Genomic DNA, 19,224 nt, shown 5'->3' with positions numbered 1-19,224 from the left:
GTAGTTGCTGTCATTAAAAAAAGACCTGGGTTCAATTCCCAGCGCTACCTGTTGTCGCCATCTGTGACTCCTATACTGGGGGAATCCACCACCATCTAGTGGCTGCTCCAGGCACTGCATGCAGGTAGTGCACAGGTTTACAGGCTGTGATAACAGCCATACACCCAAAATTATACTAAATAAGTAATTTAAAATAAATAATGTCAATATCAAAATGTACCAGCATGTGTAGAGTGGATGTCTGGTGTCCATAATGCCCTGAGTACCATCCCCAGGACGCTATAAGCCAGGCATGGGAGAACATATCAGCATCAAAGCATTCATATAAGAAGTGGGTAGGAGAATCAGGAACTCAAGTCATGCTCCCCTACAAAAACAAGGCTGAGGGGGCTTGAACCCCTTCAGAATATGCCTCAAAATTCCTTAAATAACGATAGTAACAATAATCTCAAAGTCTTTGTAACTTTTTAAACTGAGAGAGTAAATGTAATTCACCAACTAAGAAAAGTAAAAATGAATTAAAACATGTCAAAAGCACAACAAATTGTTGGACTTCCATGCTAGGTTGTACAACTAAAATATACTTTCAAATATCCAAGGATGGTTTATAACATTAAACAAAGAAGGCCAATTCACTCCTTTGATGTATTTTATAACAATGTGGCAATTTGATATTGTATTTCCCAAGGACATACTATAAGATGACACACCATATAATATTCATAATTCCAAAGACTGTGTGGATTATTTGAGTATCTTAATTTGATTTCCTGGATTTCAAAAATGTATTTGTCTCCTTAATGATTCCACATAATTAATAACTTTAATGATGACCTTAAAAGGATGGGCTTTATTCATGGGATCTGATGCAACTGTTTAGTTTCACTTTCAAATGTCCAAAATATTCTCAAGAACAATTAGGTACAGTACTAGTATTAAACCAGAAATTATTTTTTTTAGAAACACTTAAAAGAAGTGTTCTTAGAGATGCTATTTGTACCACACGGAGTCATTAGTCATCTAGCACAATGCTGCTTTCCTGGAAACGGTTTGTTCACCACTCAACCGAGATTCTGTGTAGAGCACCCACTGAATGTCACCTGCTACAAGAATAGATGTTTGTCAACTGTGAATCAGACATGCTAGGGCCCTTATCTAGTCTGTTCATTTCAATTTTCTTCTCTGAGATAACTTGAAAATGCCTGTAACTAGAAAGACAATGTATGTCATATCAGTATAAATGGCTTATGAATGAAATGTCACTCTGAAAACTATGCAATGGAATAATTGCTGTGTTTTTACTAATACTATGTAAATAGTATTAGTACTTGTTCTTGCACAGCACATATGTTTGCTTTCCAGCATCCACTTTACAGCTTACACAGGGGCTCCAGCTCTGTCTTCTTGTGTCCATGGGCCCGGATATGCATGCATTCCACTTATATGTATATGCAGGAATAGAAAATACATGCATAAAAATACATTAAGTAAATCTAAAAACCCCCACGTATCTTGAATATTTTCTTAACTTTTGCATAATAAATACACATAAGAAATCACAACCTTAGAAAGAGTATTACTCTCCACATTTAGTTATGTAACTGTGATGCACCCAGGTATTTAAGCATTTACATGGAAGAGAATACAAGTGATCTTCCTAGGTCTGTAATTGTGTTTATTTCTTATTTATTTATTTATTTTTAGAAAACATGTGCATAGGTTTCTATAACAAAGCTTAACCTAAATTACTTCTTATTTGATTGAGCATAAAGGCCTAAAACACTGAGAAAGGACCAAAGCCAAGTGGCCAAAATTTATCTATACGACTTTGTCAAGTGCTTGGAACATAACTAACTACTGTAGGTGAAAGATCCTAATCCAAGTTGATCACGGGCTAAAACGTGTGTGTCTATGAAGTGGCATATGCACACAATGTCATCATCGTAGAGTGGGGAATCCTACTACAAATATCCTTATCGTTAGGTAGACATTGATCTTTATGCACTCAGTTCTATCTAGTATCTTTCTCAATAAATCTAGAGATTGTTAGACTCTTCACACACACACACACACACCCCTTAGTCTCTGCATTGTCATTTTGCAATTGAGTAGAACCACAGCTATTCTGTGAGGAATACCTAAGTTATAAAAGAAATGTCACAAAGTGAACAGTTTCTATATAGTACAACTTGTGTATAAATAAAATAACAGTATCCTGCAGCTTTACAGGAAAGGGTCAGATGTTAGTGCCTGATAATGTAACCCAAAGACATAAAATACAAGAGAAACCACACATAATAAACTTGTTTTGCACTGACTTTCTACATAGGACCAAACCTTCACAGTTTAGAAAACTTTTTAGTAAACTACTTCCTGATTTCGGTGAGTCTACATAAAATGATTATTTGTGAGTTATTTGCACAGATTTTTTTTTTCCAGTCAAAAGTTTATATTGTTTTCTTTCCCTCACACTAGGCAATGGAAGGTTTTACTGTCAAGACAGGCACTAAGCAAATGAGAATATTAAAGTTTCAGTGATCACCAAATCTACAATGATGCATTGAGGTTATCAGTTTAAACAGCCTCCGGACCAGCCAAATGCTTGTGGCATTATTCACTAGTGGTGTGCAGATTAAGGCTGTGTTGCTAGGTGACCCTAGCCCTAGAAGGTGTAGGAAATAGGAACTGGAAAGTACTGATAGAGCCAAAGCCGAAGTCCTTCTCTCTGTTAACTTCATCCTGTTTCCATTTTTCTTCAGCCATTGTGGTCCTTTTTATCACCTTGAGGCGCGGCAAAAAAGAGCCCTTGATCATTTCAGAGGAGGATGTGCGAGAGAATGTGGTGACATATGATGACGAGGGAGGAGGGGAGGAAGACACCGAGGCCTTCGACATCACAGCTTTGCGAAATCCTGCCGCAGCAGAGGAGTTCAAGTACCGCAGAGACATTCGGCCTGAAGTGAAGCTCACTCCGAGACATCAGACCTTGTCCACCCTGGAGAGTATAGATGTTCAGGAGTTTATTAAGCAAAGACTCTCAGAAGCCGACCTGGACCCCAGCGTGCCCCCTTATGACTCTCTTCAGACTTATGCCTACGAGGGCCAGCGGTCAGAAGCCGGGTCTATCAGCTCACTGGACTCCGCAACCACGCAATCAGACCAGGATTATCACTACCTTGGAGACTGGGGGCCCGAGTTTAAGAAGTTAGCTGAACTCTATGGAGAAATAGAATCTGAAAGAACAACTTAGGGGGTTCCTTTTTTTTTTTTTTTTTTTTTTTTTTGGAGCTATGTAGAATTTGCTTCCTGACCAAGTGGAGCTATGACCTCAATAGGACAAGGAAGTCACGCCGAAACAGTACTTGGAACTGAGCAAGCTGTACACAGCTCCTGTAGAAACAAGTGCCCTTTTTATGATCAGAAAAAAAAAATGGGTTATTTAATTGGAAGAAAGTAAAATATTAAAAGTAATAATAATAACAGATTAAAAAGTTATTGTCCCTTGTGTATATTTTCAAATGCTCAATAAAGTCTATGGTACTGTTTAATTAAGAATATATGAACAAAGCCCAACAGTGAATATTTATTTCATGATATTGTGACTTATTTTCTCCCAAAGCAAAAATTAAACAAAGGAGGTTTAAAAATCACTGTCAGATCCTTACACTGGACATGGCAACATACAGAGGCGGTCGTAGCCTACTTTATAGTTTTCTGGGTGGAACTTCGAGACCCCTAGTCTGCTATTGTAACAGATCTCACTATGCTGTTCCTTTGCAGAAATTACACGAGGTATCCCCTGCGTTCCAGGCGACTCTGACGTGGACTTGAATATCCTGTTTTTCCTCAGCCCTCCCCACTTCTGTTCTCCATCACACAAAGCTGATGGAGCCTGGGGGTTTGCTGCCTGCACTATGACATATGCAACTTCAGTGCACTGGACATGCGCTGTTCTCAGCATGGAGACGAAGTTCTCTGTCCCACCCATCATACCTTATGTTAACTGGAGACATCTTTTTAAAATGGATAGAATGAAAGGACTCTGATCATCAGATACGTCAGGGAACTTTCGATTTAAAATATAAACCTCATCCTGTTTAAAACCTGGAAAACCTTTCTTTTCTCTCCATTCTTATTCCCTTTCGTTTTAGTACGTTTGTATCTTAAACTGGTTGTCTTTTTTTTTTTTTTTCCTCTGACTTGTTTATACCTCATCATGGTTCAAGTATCTTAGGTAGTCTTCTCTAATGTGTAGGTCACATAGTTAGTCTGATCACTTTGTACCATCTCTTGTTCTTTAGCTGCCTTCATCCTTCTCAGTTACACTCCTTAGTCCTTGCACATGTGGTATTTACAAGTGAATACATAGGAGCAGGCCAAAGAAATGAAGGAATCACTCGGATAACCCCTGAACAGATCCCAAGGGTCCCCAACTGCAGAATAGAAGTGACAGTAATTTTCCTGCCTACCTCACAGGGCTGTTGTGAGGGCAAAGCAGGCACTGTTTTCACAAGTGCAAAGTACTCTGCTACCTGAAGATTTGCACACATCTAAATTACCAATGCTATTAGCTTCAACAAATAGACATACATACACTTCACTAGACGATGATCTTCGGATGAGAAATTTTTGCGAAACCTTCAAGCTACTGTTAACATAAATATGTAATATACAATACTAATAATTTTAATATTTTCCAAAATGTCATCTTCTTTATAATTTCTTGGGGCTTTTTAAACTTTTAATTAAGGAATATATCGTTCCCGTATTCTGGAGGCTTTATGTAAAAAGGAAATAGAACATTAAGGTACTACACTTTGAAATTACCTCGTCTATGTATTCCTGGTAAATTGGAATTTTTAAACACATAAGGTATAAACTATTTGAAGGAATATATGTTTTTCATTTAATCTTTAAATTTATTATAATATAATGTCCCCAAACGTTCTATGATGTTTTCTGATTCCACCCTTGTGCAAATTTTGGGACTGTGACTCTGTTTGAAACTGCCTTGTGCTGTCATATTCCAGTTTTGAGGTTTGGAAACTGAGTTTAATTTGAATAACTCTCGGTTTGTATTCTAAGCCTGGGGAATAAAGTGGAATCCAAGCTTTTTATAACATCTTAGCTTTCCAGATGCTGCTTTCTCGTTTTTAAACAAAACAACAGGGTGCATTCCTGTGTGTGGCTAAATCAAAAAGCACAGAGAGGCTGAAGGAGCAGCCTAAGGCTACGCATGGTCTCATTAGGCTCACAAGGACACATCCCTTACCTGAGGAAAGAGTACTCCGTGTCCAGTGCGATGAGACTGGATGTTGTCCTGCTTTCCTCTGAGAGGGCCAGGAGAGTCTGGTTTTCACAGTCCATTCAAATTTTGGATTGAGATTTTGCAAAATTTACTCATATTTTAAATATATAAATATACTGACTGCATTATTCACAAATGAGTGCTTAACAGGATGAAACTATGGGTGTCCTTTCAACTCGGTCAAAGTTAATGTCTACCCTATTATAATGAGTATTAAAATCTTTCCATAGTGTCTTGGAATGAGGGGTTATAACTGTTACCTAATTCTAAATACATATTAATTATAATGGCATATTGCTTCTAACTCTCTGATGTTAATCTAAGTGTGAAGATAGATTTGGTCCTTTTTGAGTCTGGGAGTAGTTTATGTTCCTGTAAAATTTGTTAATAAGGCCAATCTCAGTCCTACATTTGATATGGACTCTGAAAGGCAAAAGTTATTTAATTATTTTAAGTACAAACCAGGTTTCATGGTTCTATTTCTAGTCTTCGAATCAAAAAAATAGCAATTAAATATCATGCTCTGTGAATTGGTCACTCACTTAACCTTCAACAGGTTACTTTTTAAACCTATAGTTTAATAAATGTAAAAGCAAAGCTTGTATAGAGTTCAGAGAGCTATTTCCATATTTATTCTTTGCTTACTTTAAATGTAAGACATAGCTACTGATTCACACACCACTGATGCCTTGATGAATATTTTCCAAATCAAGTTTATACTTGACATAATACAACATCAATTAACTATCAATGTACCACTTATTTTATAGATCTATTCTATACAAATGGGGGTTTATAAACCTAAAAGAAATACTAACTGAAAATATTTTTCTTTACCTAAGGTGTGTCTCTTAGCAGCATTTATTAGTGGGCAGAGATTGAGAAACTTTTTTTTTTTTTTTTTTTTTTTGTGGAAACCACTACAGCGTATGTCAGAAATGCATGCTTCAGTGAATCTGTTGAAATACTGAATGAATTTCAACGGGATTAAAGATGAAATTGTGGCTTAAGGTAAAGCTCCATATAGAGAGAGGTAAATTGTGATTGCCAGTGATATGGCACGAAAAGAAAAGGGCCGTGAAATCAATTACCAACACACATGTGCTCATATCTTGTTGAAGAGTATTCGGGGTTGAAGACATAACTCAGAACAAAGACCTGAATGCTAATGTCTATATGTGTTCCCAATATAAAACCATAGTGGGGGCTTTACTATGGATAGGTGATCCAAACCGAAATTCTTTGGTTTAATCTAGCTCAATAGACAACTTTCACTGTAGTCAGTTTGGAGATAAACTACAAGGATGGTAAGGCAAATTCGTGAGTGTTGAAAATAGATAAATTGTCACATAGGCATTAATCAGAATTTTAGTACTGATGGTTTAATGGACAGAACCTAGCTATTGAATTCTAATGAGGGCTTTGATAGACAGTACACAGACATTTAACTAGAAATATATTTACAGAGGCAGGCGGATTTCTCAGTTTGAGGCTAGCCTGATCTACAATGTGAGTTCCAGGACAGCCAGGGCTATACAGAGAAACCCTGTCTCCCTGTCTCGAAAAAAAAAAAAAAAACACACCAAAAACAAACAAACAGACAAACAAACAAAGAAATATATTTACAAGACAGTTTCATAGTGAGTCAGCCATTTTCAAGAAAAAGATAATAGTAATATAGTTACTCTAAAAATCTTGCAGCTGTTTCTTACAGACCTCACCCATCAGATTGATTTGGTGTCTGGTTTTCAGTTCAGTTGAACACAGAAAAGAGAAACCAAGTTTCAGGTAACTTATATCAAACCCAATAAAAACCACTTGTTAAATAATCAAGAGAAAGAGCCATGCTGAATCCAGCACACTGGGCTAAGTTATTATCTGTGGATGAGAACAGGCTTTGTCAGGTACTTCAGAGTGCGTTTGAACAGCTTTGGAACTCCTGTGCTCATACTCTTGAACAGTTGAGAGACCATGAACTAAGATCAACTGTGCTTAACTTCATGGTTTCATGTTCTCTTCTTACTTCTATTTCAACTTCAAGAACAGAACAAATCTACTAAGATATGTTCTGAGAAGATGATGGCTTAGATTCAAATCAAGTCTCCCTATCTAAAAACAAATATCTTAAAGAAACTATATTATTTTAACATTTATTTTCCACCATACTTCAAAAAATGAATCTTGTCTTCAACAAAAGATTAGAAATTTCATAAACAAAGAAGAACACCAGCACTTCATAATGATGAAGACAAAAGGCAATAGCTTTACAACAAATCTTCTGAATATAAAATTCTAAGATGAAAATATAAACTCAGATGCATTCTATTATTTCAAAACAGCTGTGAACTATTGAATGGTAGAATATGTTAGACAGTTATTTTTGATAGGGGAATAAATCAGAGAATAACAGATTTCTTTTGAATGATTAATGAAGAAAATAACAAAAACTATTATTCTGAAGAATGGCTACTACTTCTGTGAATTCAGAGAACTTATGAAATTTTGATCTTCAGCATGGCAGAGACATCACAACTTATTTTTTCTCATCTTCATATTTTTAAATTTAATTAAAAATTCTTATATGCAAGTACTATAGTTACATCATTTCTGTCCTGCTCTCTCCCTATTTAAACTCCCCCAGGTACCCCTAGCTTACTGTCAAGGTCATAATTTCTATGATCTCTCTCTCTCTCTTTCTCTCTCTGTGTGTGTGTGTGTGTGTGTGTGTGTGTGTGTAACTTGCTGAGTCAATTTAATGTTGTTTACACATGCATGCTAACAGAGATTTCCCTGGAAATGGATAACCTCTCAGTTGTCTTCTGTGGAAAAGAATGTTTCTTCCTGTTTCAGAAGGCATTTACTTTCAATTGCTTTTCATTTATGGGCAAAATCTTATAAAATTTTAATAAAGATTCTTTAAAAAACATATCTGTGAGGGCATGGGAGAAGTAAGCTGAATCCTGAAACTCACTGTCTAGCCTATCAAGTCAAGTGGTTAAGTGTCGTATTTTATTTGAGATCCTATTTTATAAAATAAGGTGGAGAGCATTTGAAGTACATATTAGAAGTTGTTCTAGAACCTTCTCATGCACAAATGAACACACAGAGATGTTTAACTAATGAGCACAAAGACACACACACACACACACACACACACACACACATACTTGCACAAAAACATATACAAGCTCTGGTAAAAGAATCTAATAATTTTTCCATAAAATGTTCATCAGGAAAATATTTTCTCCTCTGATATTTTTGTTTCTGTATCTGTGGGGTTTGATGTATTATGAACTTTTGCTTGCATGTCGAGGTAAATGTACATATGTATCCATGTACAGACGTAGGTCCATCAATAATGTTTGGAATAATTCTCAATTGCTCCTCTATGCTATTCAGTGGGGTTTTCCCTGGAGCACTGGAGATGCAGGTAGGCAGGCCCTACCTTTAAAGGCATCTTGGAGACCCTACCTTTGGAGATCCTACCTTTGATGTTCACATTTGTGTAGCAGACGCTTAACCAGTAAGCTACCTCCTTAGCCCTAGGACCTTTTTCTGTTTTGTGTTTCAAAAGAACCAATGACTGTCATGGTGTCTTATTTTTTTCTTATAATTATTGAAATATCAGTTTACTTGGAATACTAAATTCCAAGGAATGCTAACTAGATTCAAAATCAAGAAGAAATTAACAAAATTGAAGGAGAGGTAGATAAACTCCAAGACAAATGGAGCTATGTTGGTCAAGGGTGGAGCAAGTGTCACAATGAGAATACAGGCTAAACACAGGCTTAAAAGGCACAATAAGAGGAGGAAAAGGCAGGAAGATTTGTGAGTTCAAGGCCACCCTGATCCATACAGAGTGATCCAGGACAACCAAGGCTACTGAGAGGAACACTGTCTTGAGTGCAGGTACAGGGGTAACAAAACCAAACCAAACAAACAAAAAGCACAATAGGACAATACATCTTACTACCACCTTATTTTTACCCCAATCACCAGGGAACTTTCCAAAAACTGATGACAAGCTGCACCATGTAGAACAATCAAAGTATTTTCAAATGATTTAAATTGTAAGGACCATTGACCACAGTGGAATGAAATAAGTAATTGTAACAAAAGATAAATGTAAAAATAAAGCTACATAATTAAATATTCAAAAGTAAATATTTGGAAATTAGGCAGTGTATTTGTAAACATCCCATAATAAAAATATATTACAATGGAAAGTAGAAAATATTTACAGTAATAATAATGAGAATAAGACATTAAAAGTCATACTTTGATGCTCCAGCATGTATAGGGAAACATGCTCCACTATGTTCATAGCAGCCACATTTATAATAGCCAGAAGCTGGAAACAACTCAGATGTTTTTCAACAGAGGAATGGATACAGAAAATGTGGAACATTTACACAATGGAATTACTACTCAGCTATTAAAAACCATGACTTCATGAAATTCATAGGCAAGTGCATGGAACTTGAGAATATCATTCTGAGTGAGGTGACTCACTCAGAAAAAAAAAAGGAACGAACAGCATGTACTCACTGATAACTGGATATTAGCCCAAAAGTTCGGAATACCCAAGATGCAATTCACAGACCATATGAAGCCTAAAAAGAAGGAAGACCAAAATGTGGATGATTCAGTGCTTTTAATAGGGCAAACAAAATACTCATAGAAAGAAATATGGAGACAAAGTGTGGAACAGAGACTGAAAGAAAGGCCATCCAGAGACTGCCCCATCTGGCGCTCCATCCCATATACAACTAAACCTGGATGCTATTGTGCATGCTGGAAAGTGCTTGCTGATGGAAGCCTAATATGGCTGTCTCCTGAGAAGGTCTGTCAGAGCCTGACAAAGACAGAGAAGGAAGCTTGCAGCCAATCATTGGAATGAGCTCAGAAGTCCCCAATGGAGGAGTTGGACAAGGGACTGAAGGAGCAGAGGGGGTTTGCAGCTCCATTGAGGGAACAACAGTGTTAACAGACCAGAACCCCTGGAGCTCCCAGAGACCGGACCACTAAGCAAATAATATACATGGAGCGTTCAGTGGCGCTGCCCACATATGTGACAGAGGGTGGTCTTGTTGCACATCAGTGGGAAGAGGGTCCCTTGGGCCTGAGGGTGTTCGATGCCCCAGTGTAGGGGAATGCCAGAGCAGGTAGATGGGAGTGGGTGGGTGGGGGAACACCCTTATAGAGGCAGGGGGAGGGAGCAGGGATAGGGGTTTTCTATAGGGGAGACCTTGAAAGGGGAAAACATTTGAAATGTAAATAAAGAAAATATCCAATAAAAAAAAGTCAAACTTTGAAGAAATTATACACATAAACATGGTATTTGATAATGGTTCCTCATTCTTAGTCTCACAACATCACAAGGCTCAAGTAGGAAAGTATGACTTTAGAGTCAGACTGCACAAACACACAAAAAAATTCAAGTTCTAGTTCTAATTAATCAATTTAAATTTTAAGGTGTTAAATGAAATGAAAAGAATTTCCAAGAGAAATTCATGTATCTGAATACATATTAATTAGCAAATAACATATAAGCTGAGAAGGCTGTTTTATAAATTATATATAACATCTATTATATATTAACATCTATTTTATATATAATATATCCCTTATATGTTATAATATCATATATGGTATATGCATATATGTAGCAACAATTAAAAAGGCAATGAAATTAATTGAGAGCAACGGGGAAATTGAAGTTTTTAGAGGGAAGGGAGGAGACATGAGCAATCATGTAATTCTAATTAAAGAGAAAACAGAATTTATCATAATTAGCACTCATATTGTATAAACTGTCACATTGTGAGCAAAAAACGATGTTAAAAAATACATCCTGGTGACATGTTTACCATCAATATTATCAGAACATCTTTCAAGAATACACACACACACACACATATACATATTACATATACATAAACATATACACATACATATACACATATGTATAGTAATGTCAAATGAAAATCAAAAGGGATTTTCCAGGTCCTCCTGGAGAGTGAGAAAGAACTGTAGATAGGAAGCACCTCAGGAAAATTGGAAAGCTGTGTTTAATCCGTGACATTGAGGTTTGTGGGACAGGGTATTAACACAGATGGCAAAGAGAACTGCAGAATGAAGAGAAAGAGGAATGAACAATATCCAAAAGTCGAGTATTCCACATGGAGTAGAGAAAGCAGACAAATAAATAAAGACCACATGAGATGTAAAGAGAGGACCTAGCCAGCCTCAAATGATTGAATGGAATTCCTTCTGCAGCCTGTTCACTGAGTTGATGTTACTCTTAGTCCACTCCCAGAGAATGGACACAGCTGGGCTTAACTTTTAGAAACCTGCATTTTTCTTAATGAGTCATAAGCTGGTTAAGCTCAATGGGAGGGAAAATACAGTATGCATATATATACAAAAATTCTTAGATTATGTTAACTATTTCTAAAAGGAAAATATTATGAATAAAAACTCAAGATATTTGTTAAATATCATAAATAATAAACATTACCCATCATGAAGAACAGATAATTTAAGAGTGTATTATTGTTAGTATAGTGATGATAAATGCAAAGATAATTTTCAAAACACAACTATTCACATAAGTTATTTCTTCACTGACAATGATTGTACAATGACTGTGTTGCAAAGAAGCACAATTTTTAACTGAAAAAATCATAAACTAAATTGTGCCTTATGACAACTACATTTATCACATTATAGACATTCTTTTGCATGCATAGACATGTGTTCATGTGTGTGTACAGAGGTCAGAGTTCAACTTTGGATGTAGGTCTTACTGGAGTCATATAGTTTGTTTATAGGGTCATTCACTGGCCTGGAGCTCACCAAGTATGCTAATCATGATGGGTTTGATTTTTGCAATTGCGAAATGTAATACTCAAGTCTTCTAGAACATGTCTTCCTTTCATTCCTACAAGGATGCCTTTACTTTCCATTTCAAAGGCCTTAGTGGATCAACTTCACAAACCATTGATATTACACCTCAGATTAAATTAAAACATGTGTTCATGCTCTCCCAAGGGAGGAGGGAAGACCTTTACAGTTGACTTAGAATATTTCAATATTATATTTTAAAGGCTAAATCAATTATTGTAATTTTCAAAATAAGCCTGATATTGCCTACATCATTCTCTATATGGAGAAGGTAACCTGGAAGACTGTTTTTATGATAACATGAATAAATAACCATGGAACAGCATCTGAGTGAATTTTTTTCTCTTTCCAACTGAACATAAATTTCACAATTTTGGATGCACCATTAATAGATGTCAAGTAGTCTAAAAATAGCACAGTTTTAAAAATTCCTTTTTAACTACATCTTCTAATTTAAAAGACGGAAGCATTTGATACATCTTTTTAAAATAGTCTTCTCAGCTTGGTAGAATTCTCCTCAGCATATGGTTTCCGAGGGAAGTAAAGACATACGTTCTCCACTTTGCCTCTTGAGCACCTCTGCCCAAGGCTTTCCTTCCAACTGGAGAGGCTGAAAATAGCCAAGTGTGTCCGAACGCCAGTGTGATACCACACGTGAAGTTATGGATGAGAAAGTTATTCACTACATCATGTAGCTTTAAAATGCCAGTGTAAAGCCCAAGTTCTATTGTTTCTCAATCATTGACCTTGAATAAAAGGATGGATCTTGAACAAAATTAATAGAAGCAATTTATCTCTGAATTAATAGATTGGAAGGTTTGAGTCTGTGCTTCAGAGCTTGAAGTCTAGAATTATGTAGATGATAATATTTGTCTGTTAATATGACAATGTAAAGCTCATTTAAATAGAAGCAATGTATCCCCTTTCTCTCTTTCATATTTATTACCAACTGGAAAATAAAAACATTTTCCTTAGTAAAATAGACAATATTCCTTGATACTGAAGAGTTTAACTCATAACTTCTATACAAGTCTCTTAATCTTTCCAGTTGCTGATATGAGGAAATTGTAGCCTAGAGCCTACCTAAGTAACAAAGGCCTTGCAAAATGTTTACACCCACTAAGCATACTCTGTTACCACATACAATACAATGACAAAGGGAGATTCCACTGAGCTCATTTAATTCTTTTCTTTCATCATCCCGAGAAGTGACTACTACTATAGAATAAAACATTATTACAACATACTCGTTGAATTTTCTTCAATTCCTTGAGTTTACAAAGTGAAGATGATTAGACTAAAACATACAGAATTGCATTATAAATCCCATGTACCCATCACACATTTCCACTCTATTTGGAACTTAGTTTATAAATATCGCCTTATGTGACCAAAGTTATTATTTCAAAACAAACAGTTCATTATTTAATTTCTCCAGGAAAGAGTAAAACATTGTAGAAACAATATATGACTTCAATAGAAATGAAGTTCATTTGAACAGTCTTAAAATAGTTTGATCAAGAATGCGTGTGAGCTCTCACCTGAGTCTATTTCACACTCCTAATCAAAGAACAACGTTACATTTTATGAAGGCACAGAATGGAATACAAACGATTTGGCACTGTTCCCTGGAATTTCTTCCTACTTAGTAATATATCTTATTGTTCATACAGGAAAAAAAAAAAAGACAATTTGTTGTCACAGAACACTGCTACACCTTGCAGAACTTTACAGAATTGCATTTCTTCACTTACTGTCATTTTGACAACACCAAGTAAGGTATTTTTGGATATTAAAAATATATTATGAGGAACTCTGTATATCTATGTCCTAACCATACAAAGGTCCTTCATTTCACAGATAATATATGTATTAATTCTTTGATAATTTCAGGAGTGCATGCAATGATCATATTTACCTCCCACTTGGCCCACTGATTGACCCAGCTTCCACTCTCAACTTCATCACCTCTTTGCCAAAGTAACACCACGTTTAATCCAATTACTTCTGCACATGTGCACATTTGGTGGGACCATCCAATGAACATCATGGACCCATCGGGAATAATATGACTATTATTATACCCTGCAGCTATCAACTATCGTAACTCTCTTTTGTGGATAAAACCCTAGGTGTTCCCTCTAAACTACAAACTGGACGGATGATTGCTTTGATCTCCTTAAAGTCTTGTGCAGGTACCCATACAGCTGCGAATTAAAGAGCTTATGGTCATGTCATTTCCTTAATCCTAGTTATCACAGACCTCTGTCTTTCACAATCTTTTCAGCCCCTATTCTGCAATGTTTTCTGAACCTTATGAGTAAGATGTGTGATGAAAGTGACCCATTTATGACTAAGTACTTCATAGATGATTTTATCTCAACTGTGGCCAGTTGCGAGTTTCCCTGTTAGCCACTGTTCACTGCACAGGGAAGCTTCTTGGATGGCGCCTGGGAGGTAAACTAATATTTGTGAAATAGATGAGAAATAAATGATTGATAGATGATAGATGAATCTGTGTTTTTAATAGCTGAAAAAATACAGAGATTAGGTAAAGAGGAGAGCTCTAGATAGGGTTCACATGAAGCTTCCTGCAATGGTAAAATAGGATAAATTTTGTAGATGGACTAGGAGCAGGTAGGAGTGGGAAGGATCTGGCCAGTTTGAGCAAGAGAGTGCAGGAGAGTCAGCTGGCATTGGAGAACAACGGGACATGGTGTGGGACCTGAGCGCAGCGGAAACTTCCTGGTATCTACAAGGGTATCCTTCATGGAGGAATCCTTGTAATATAGGATATGGGGTCTAAGCTGGCCATCTTTTATAGCAAGGTCTGGCTTCCAATTGTGTATCTGTATATATTATATTATATTATATTGTATTATATTATATTATATTATATTATATTATATTATATTATATTATATTATATTATATTATATATTTACAAAAGAAACCTAGACACCAATTCAGTCACAAACTTCCTGATCTACAACTTATCCTGCCTCTAAGATGTGGTGGAACAGTGGTAAGGCATAATATATATGAGTGAGCAACAAAGTCTGTTTTAACTTCATGTCCCCTCCACTAGAGGGCGCGCACTCCTTACATTGCCTGGATGGCCAGGAACCAGGAACCCATTCGTAAAGAGACCTAGGGTAGAATCAAATACTACTTTCAAACAAAACAAAACAAAAACCAAAAACAGAAAACCAAACAGACAAAATCAATGAAATGCTTCCTAATGATATTCTGCTCTACTGATAGATCAATGCCTTGTTCAAGCCTTGTCAGAGAGTTTCCTCTGGCACCAGATGGGAGGGGGGCACAAAGAACCACAGACAAAAATTTTGCTGAGAGAGTCTAAACTGGAAGTCTATCCTGTCTCTCCCCTTGGAGACTGGGTAAATATGAAGAAGAGGGAGAGAAAAGATTGTAGGAGTCAAAATCGAGGGAGACTACCAGGAAAAGGTGCCACACTGAATTCACTAAGCAACATACATGCTCTTATCAGCGTATAGAGACTGAAGCAGCAGGCAACAGGCTTAGAAGGGTCTCCACAAGATCTTCTGTATTTATGTTGTAGCTGCTTACTTTGTTTTGAGGTTCTGGACTCATCAGAGTGGGAGTGAGCCTGCATTTAACTCTTCTGCCAGTTCTGGGGATTCTCTTCCTCCCGTGGGTTGCCTTGTCCAGTCTTGTCATGAGGGTTTTTGCCTTGTCTTATTGTACCTTGATTTCTCTCATTTGGCTATTATCTCTTGGAGGCCTACTCTTGTTCTGAAGAGGAAACAGAAGGCAAATGGATCTGGGGGACAGGGCAGGTACTGGTGAGGATTCGGGAGGGGAAACAGTGATTGAGATGTAATGTATGAGAGCAGATTCTATTTTCAAAAATATATATAGAAAGGAAATAAGATCGTAAGGGTGAGAGCTATCATGAATGGAATCTAACTTTATATAATAGAAACAAGTTCTCCAATGTCCACCATCAGAGCACAGTAAGACATTATCTTTTACCTAGGAAACAGGACCTCAGTAGATGTGAAGTCCTATAATGCCCAGATCTCAGACTTCAGTAGATGTGGGGGTCTTATAATGCCGAGACCCTTCCCATAAATGGAAGAAACGGGTCTGTGTGATTCCATTTTACCCATTCCAACTTGCATAACACATTCAAAGTAGTTTGCTCTAGCATTCTAAGGAAACTAAATTAAGGTACATATTTCATTGTATTTCTACAATTGTTTCTATGTTGTTTGTTTATTTAAATTATTATTTTAATTCTGTGATCCATTTTTGCTGATATTTGGATAAAAGTTAATTAATTAGTGATAAATTTGTATTATGTTTAATTTTTATAATTATTTATTAGTTATAAAACTTTTTATAATTATCTGATCAATGTTAATTTTATTTCTTTTTTTTATCAGTATACTTTTCCTGCTTTTGTTGAATGAGCTAGAAAGCACTTCTAAGTTAATATTAAAACCAATTGTGAAAAAGGGCATTAAAAACACAGATATCTTTCCCAGGAGGCTGCCAAAGATGGCGGAGGGGCAGGTTCTGGTATTGGATGGCCGAGGCCATCTTCTTGGTCGCCTGGCGGCCATTGTGGCCATGCAGGTACTTCTGGGCGGGAAAGTGGTGGTCATACGCTGTGAAGGTATCAATATTTCTGGAAACTTCTACAGAAACAAGTTAAAGTATCTGGTCTTTCTCCGGAAGCAGATGAATACCAACACCTCCCGATGCCCCTACCATTTCAGAGCCCCCAGCCCTATTTTCTGGCGCACTGTGCAAGGCATGCTGCCCCACGAGACCAAGAGAGGTCAGGCTGCCCTGGAACGCCTCAAGGTGTTGGATGGGATCCCTCCACCCTATGACAAGAAAAAGCAGATGGTGGTCCCTGCTGCCCTCAAGGATGTTCGGCTGAAGCCTACCAGAAAGTTTGCTTACCTGGGGCGTCTGGCTCATGAGGTCGGGTGGAAGTACCAGGCAGTGACAGCCACTCTGGAGGAGAAACGGAAGGAAAAGGCTAAGGTGCACTATCTGAAGTAGAAGCAGATCTTGAGGTCACGGAAACAGGCAGAAAAGAATGTGGAGAAGAAAATCTGCAAGTTCACAGAGGTCCTCAAGACCAATGGACTCCTGGTGTGAATCCAATAAAGACTGTTTGCTTCATGCCTGCCTGGCCTGCCCTTCCTCGGCCGCTGACCAGGGAAGTGGGGACCAAAGGTTCCTTAGGCACTGCTCCTGTGGGTAGAGGGGACATTTAGAGAACTGACAGCGTACCACCTGCTTGAGTTTTATTAAAGTGCAAACCATGAAATGAATCACTTGAGCTTCAGTGTTGAAAATGAGTAGCAGGGCTGCCCCACCCACCTGACCGAATACCATATTCTGCAGCATGAAAATGAGGTCTGTACATGAGCTGGGGTTTAGAAGTGCACACTGAAGCACTGCCTTGCAGCAGACCACAAAGCAGTATTTTTCTGGAGGATTGTATGTGCTAATAATTTATTTGACTTAAAAAAAAACAGATATCAAGGTCAGAGCATATTCTATAGGTGAAACAAACCAATAATCAGAAACAACAACAAAAACAGAATGGGCCAAGAAATGAATATTTTGGAAAACGTCTATAACTAATCAGAGGTAAGAAATAAATAATATTTAGGTTGTAAATAATACTGCTTGTAAATAATATTGAAATTGAAGGAAGGGTAGACAATGGAGCTGATATAACTATAATCTCTTTAAAATAATTGTTGCGAGCCATCCAGCGGCTCACAAGGATGGGTACACCTGAATGGCAGGCCTGCGCTGAAAGAGAGGGAAACTAGGCAACAAGAGAAAGATGGAACCAAGACAGTGTTCTGATCAAGGTTCAAATTTTTAATGGAGGACATGCTTTATAAATGAGAGGGGGAAGCCCATTCCCGCCAAATCATCCTTGGAGCCCAGCTGCAGGTGACCACATGTAGGAAGTAGACTCCAGAATAGCTCCGGGGGGGCCTCTCAGCAGGTAGCAGTATCTTGAAGAGGAACAGCAACATTGGCTCAACAATAGAGTGATCTAGGGAGGACGGCTCCACCCTAGATAATCTCCTTAGTGGCAGCAAGGTCAAGTTCTGGCTCAGCCTGCTTCAGGCTTGTGGGAGGCTACAAATAATGACCCACAGACTGGCCTCTTCAAAAGGTAGATATCCAATTGATGAATCATAATTTATCCTTATATGTATGATATTTTCCTGGCTGATTCAAATGGAGACACCTTAAAGAGAATGTTTAATAAAGCAAAGAGAATTTGGCCTTATTAGAGTTTAAAAATTATTCCTGAAAAAATACAAACAGGAAATTCTATTAATTATTTAAGATATAAGGTAAGATTGGAAAAAAATTTATCCATAGAAGCTACAATTCTGGAGAGACCAATTAAGAACTCTTAAGGTATTTTGAAAATTAATGGGAGATGAATCACATTTTCTGTAACCATTCCTCTGTTGAGGAATAACTGGGTTGTTTCCAGCTTCTGGTTATTATAAATAAGGCTGCTATGAACATAGTGGAGCATGTGTCCTTGTTATATGTTGGAGCATCTTTTTGGTATATGCCCAGGAGTGGAATAACTGGGTCCTCAGAACTATTTCCAGTTTTCTTAGGAACTGCCAGACTACACAGTGGAGTACTACTTAGCTATTAAAAATAGTTACTACATGAAATTCAAAGGCAAATGGATGGAACTAGAAAATATCATCCCGAGTAAGGCAACCCAGTAACAAAAATACACACATGGTATGTACTCACTGATAAGTGGATATTACCCCAAAAGTCATGAAATTGAACAGAAATATGTAGCAGTGAAGAATGGGGAACTGACGGTAGCTACTAGAAAGTCCCAGATGCAAGGGATACAAGTGGTTCCCAAGTCCCAATGGGGATGGCATTAGCTGAAATAAACAATAAAGAGGAGAAAGATCATTTAGGGATTGTATCCATGAAACCACCTA

At 37.3% G+C, this 19,224-nt stretch overlaps 1 protein-coding gene and 1 pseudogene across 3 annotated transcripts in view; both read left to right on the top strand.

Moving 5' to 3' along the window:
- Positions 1-5,076, top strand: part of Cdh18 (cadherin 18) — a 917,427-nt gene extending 912,351 nt beyond the window's left edge. For all 3 annotated transcript variants that reach the window (XM_029470124.2, XM_085831363.1, XM_021183199.3), the window contains one exon: positions 2,760-5,076. In XM_029470124.2, coding sequence (XP_029325984.1) covers positions 2,760-3,250 — 491 coding nt within the window. In that variant the 3' untranslated portion in view covers positions 3,251-5,076. The remainder of the gene's footprint in view (positions 1-2,759) is intronic.
- Positions 5,077-16,759: 11,683 nt separating this feature from the next.
- Positions 16,760-17,395, top strand: LOC110310960 (large ribosomal subunit protein uL13 pseudogene; annotated as a pseudogene).
- The last annotated feature ends 1,829 nt before the right edge of the window (positions 17,396-19,224 follow it).

This window comes from Mus caroli, unplaced genomic scaffold (genome assembly GCF_978045245.1).
Source record: "Mus caroli unplaced genomic scaffold, Mus_caroli_1 scaffold_16, whole genome shotgun sequence".
In the NCBI taxonomy this organism is placed as follows: Eukaryota; Metazoa; Chordata; class Mammalia; order Rodentia; family Muridae; genus Mus; species Mus caroli.
This window is presented reverse-complemented; position numbering and strand designations above follow the sequence as displayed.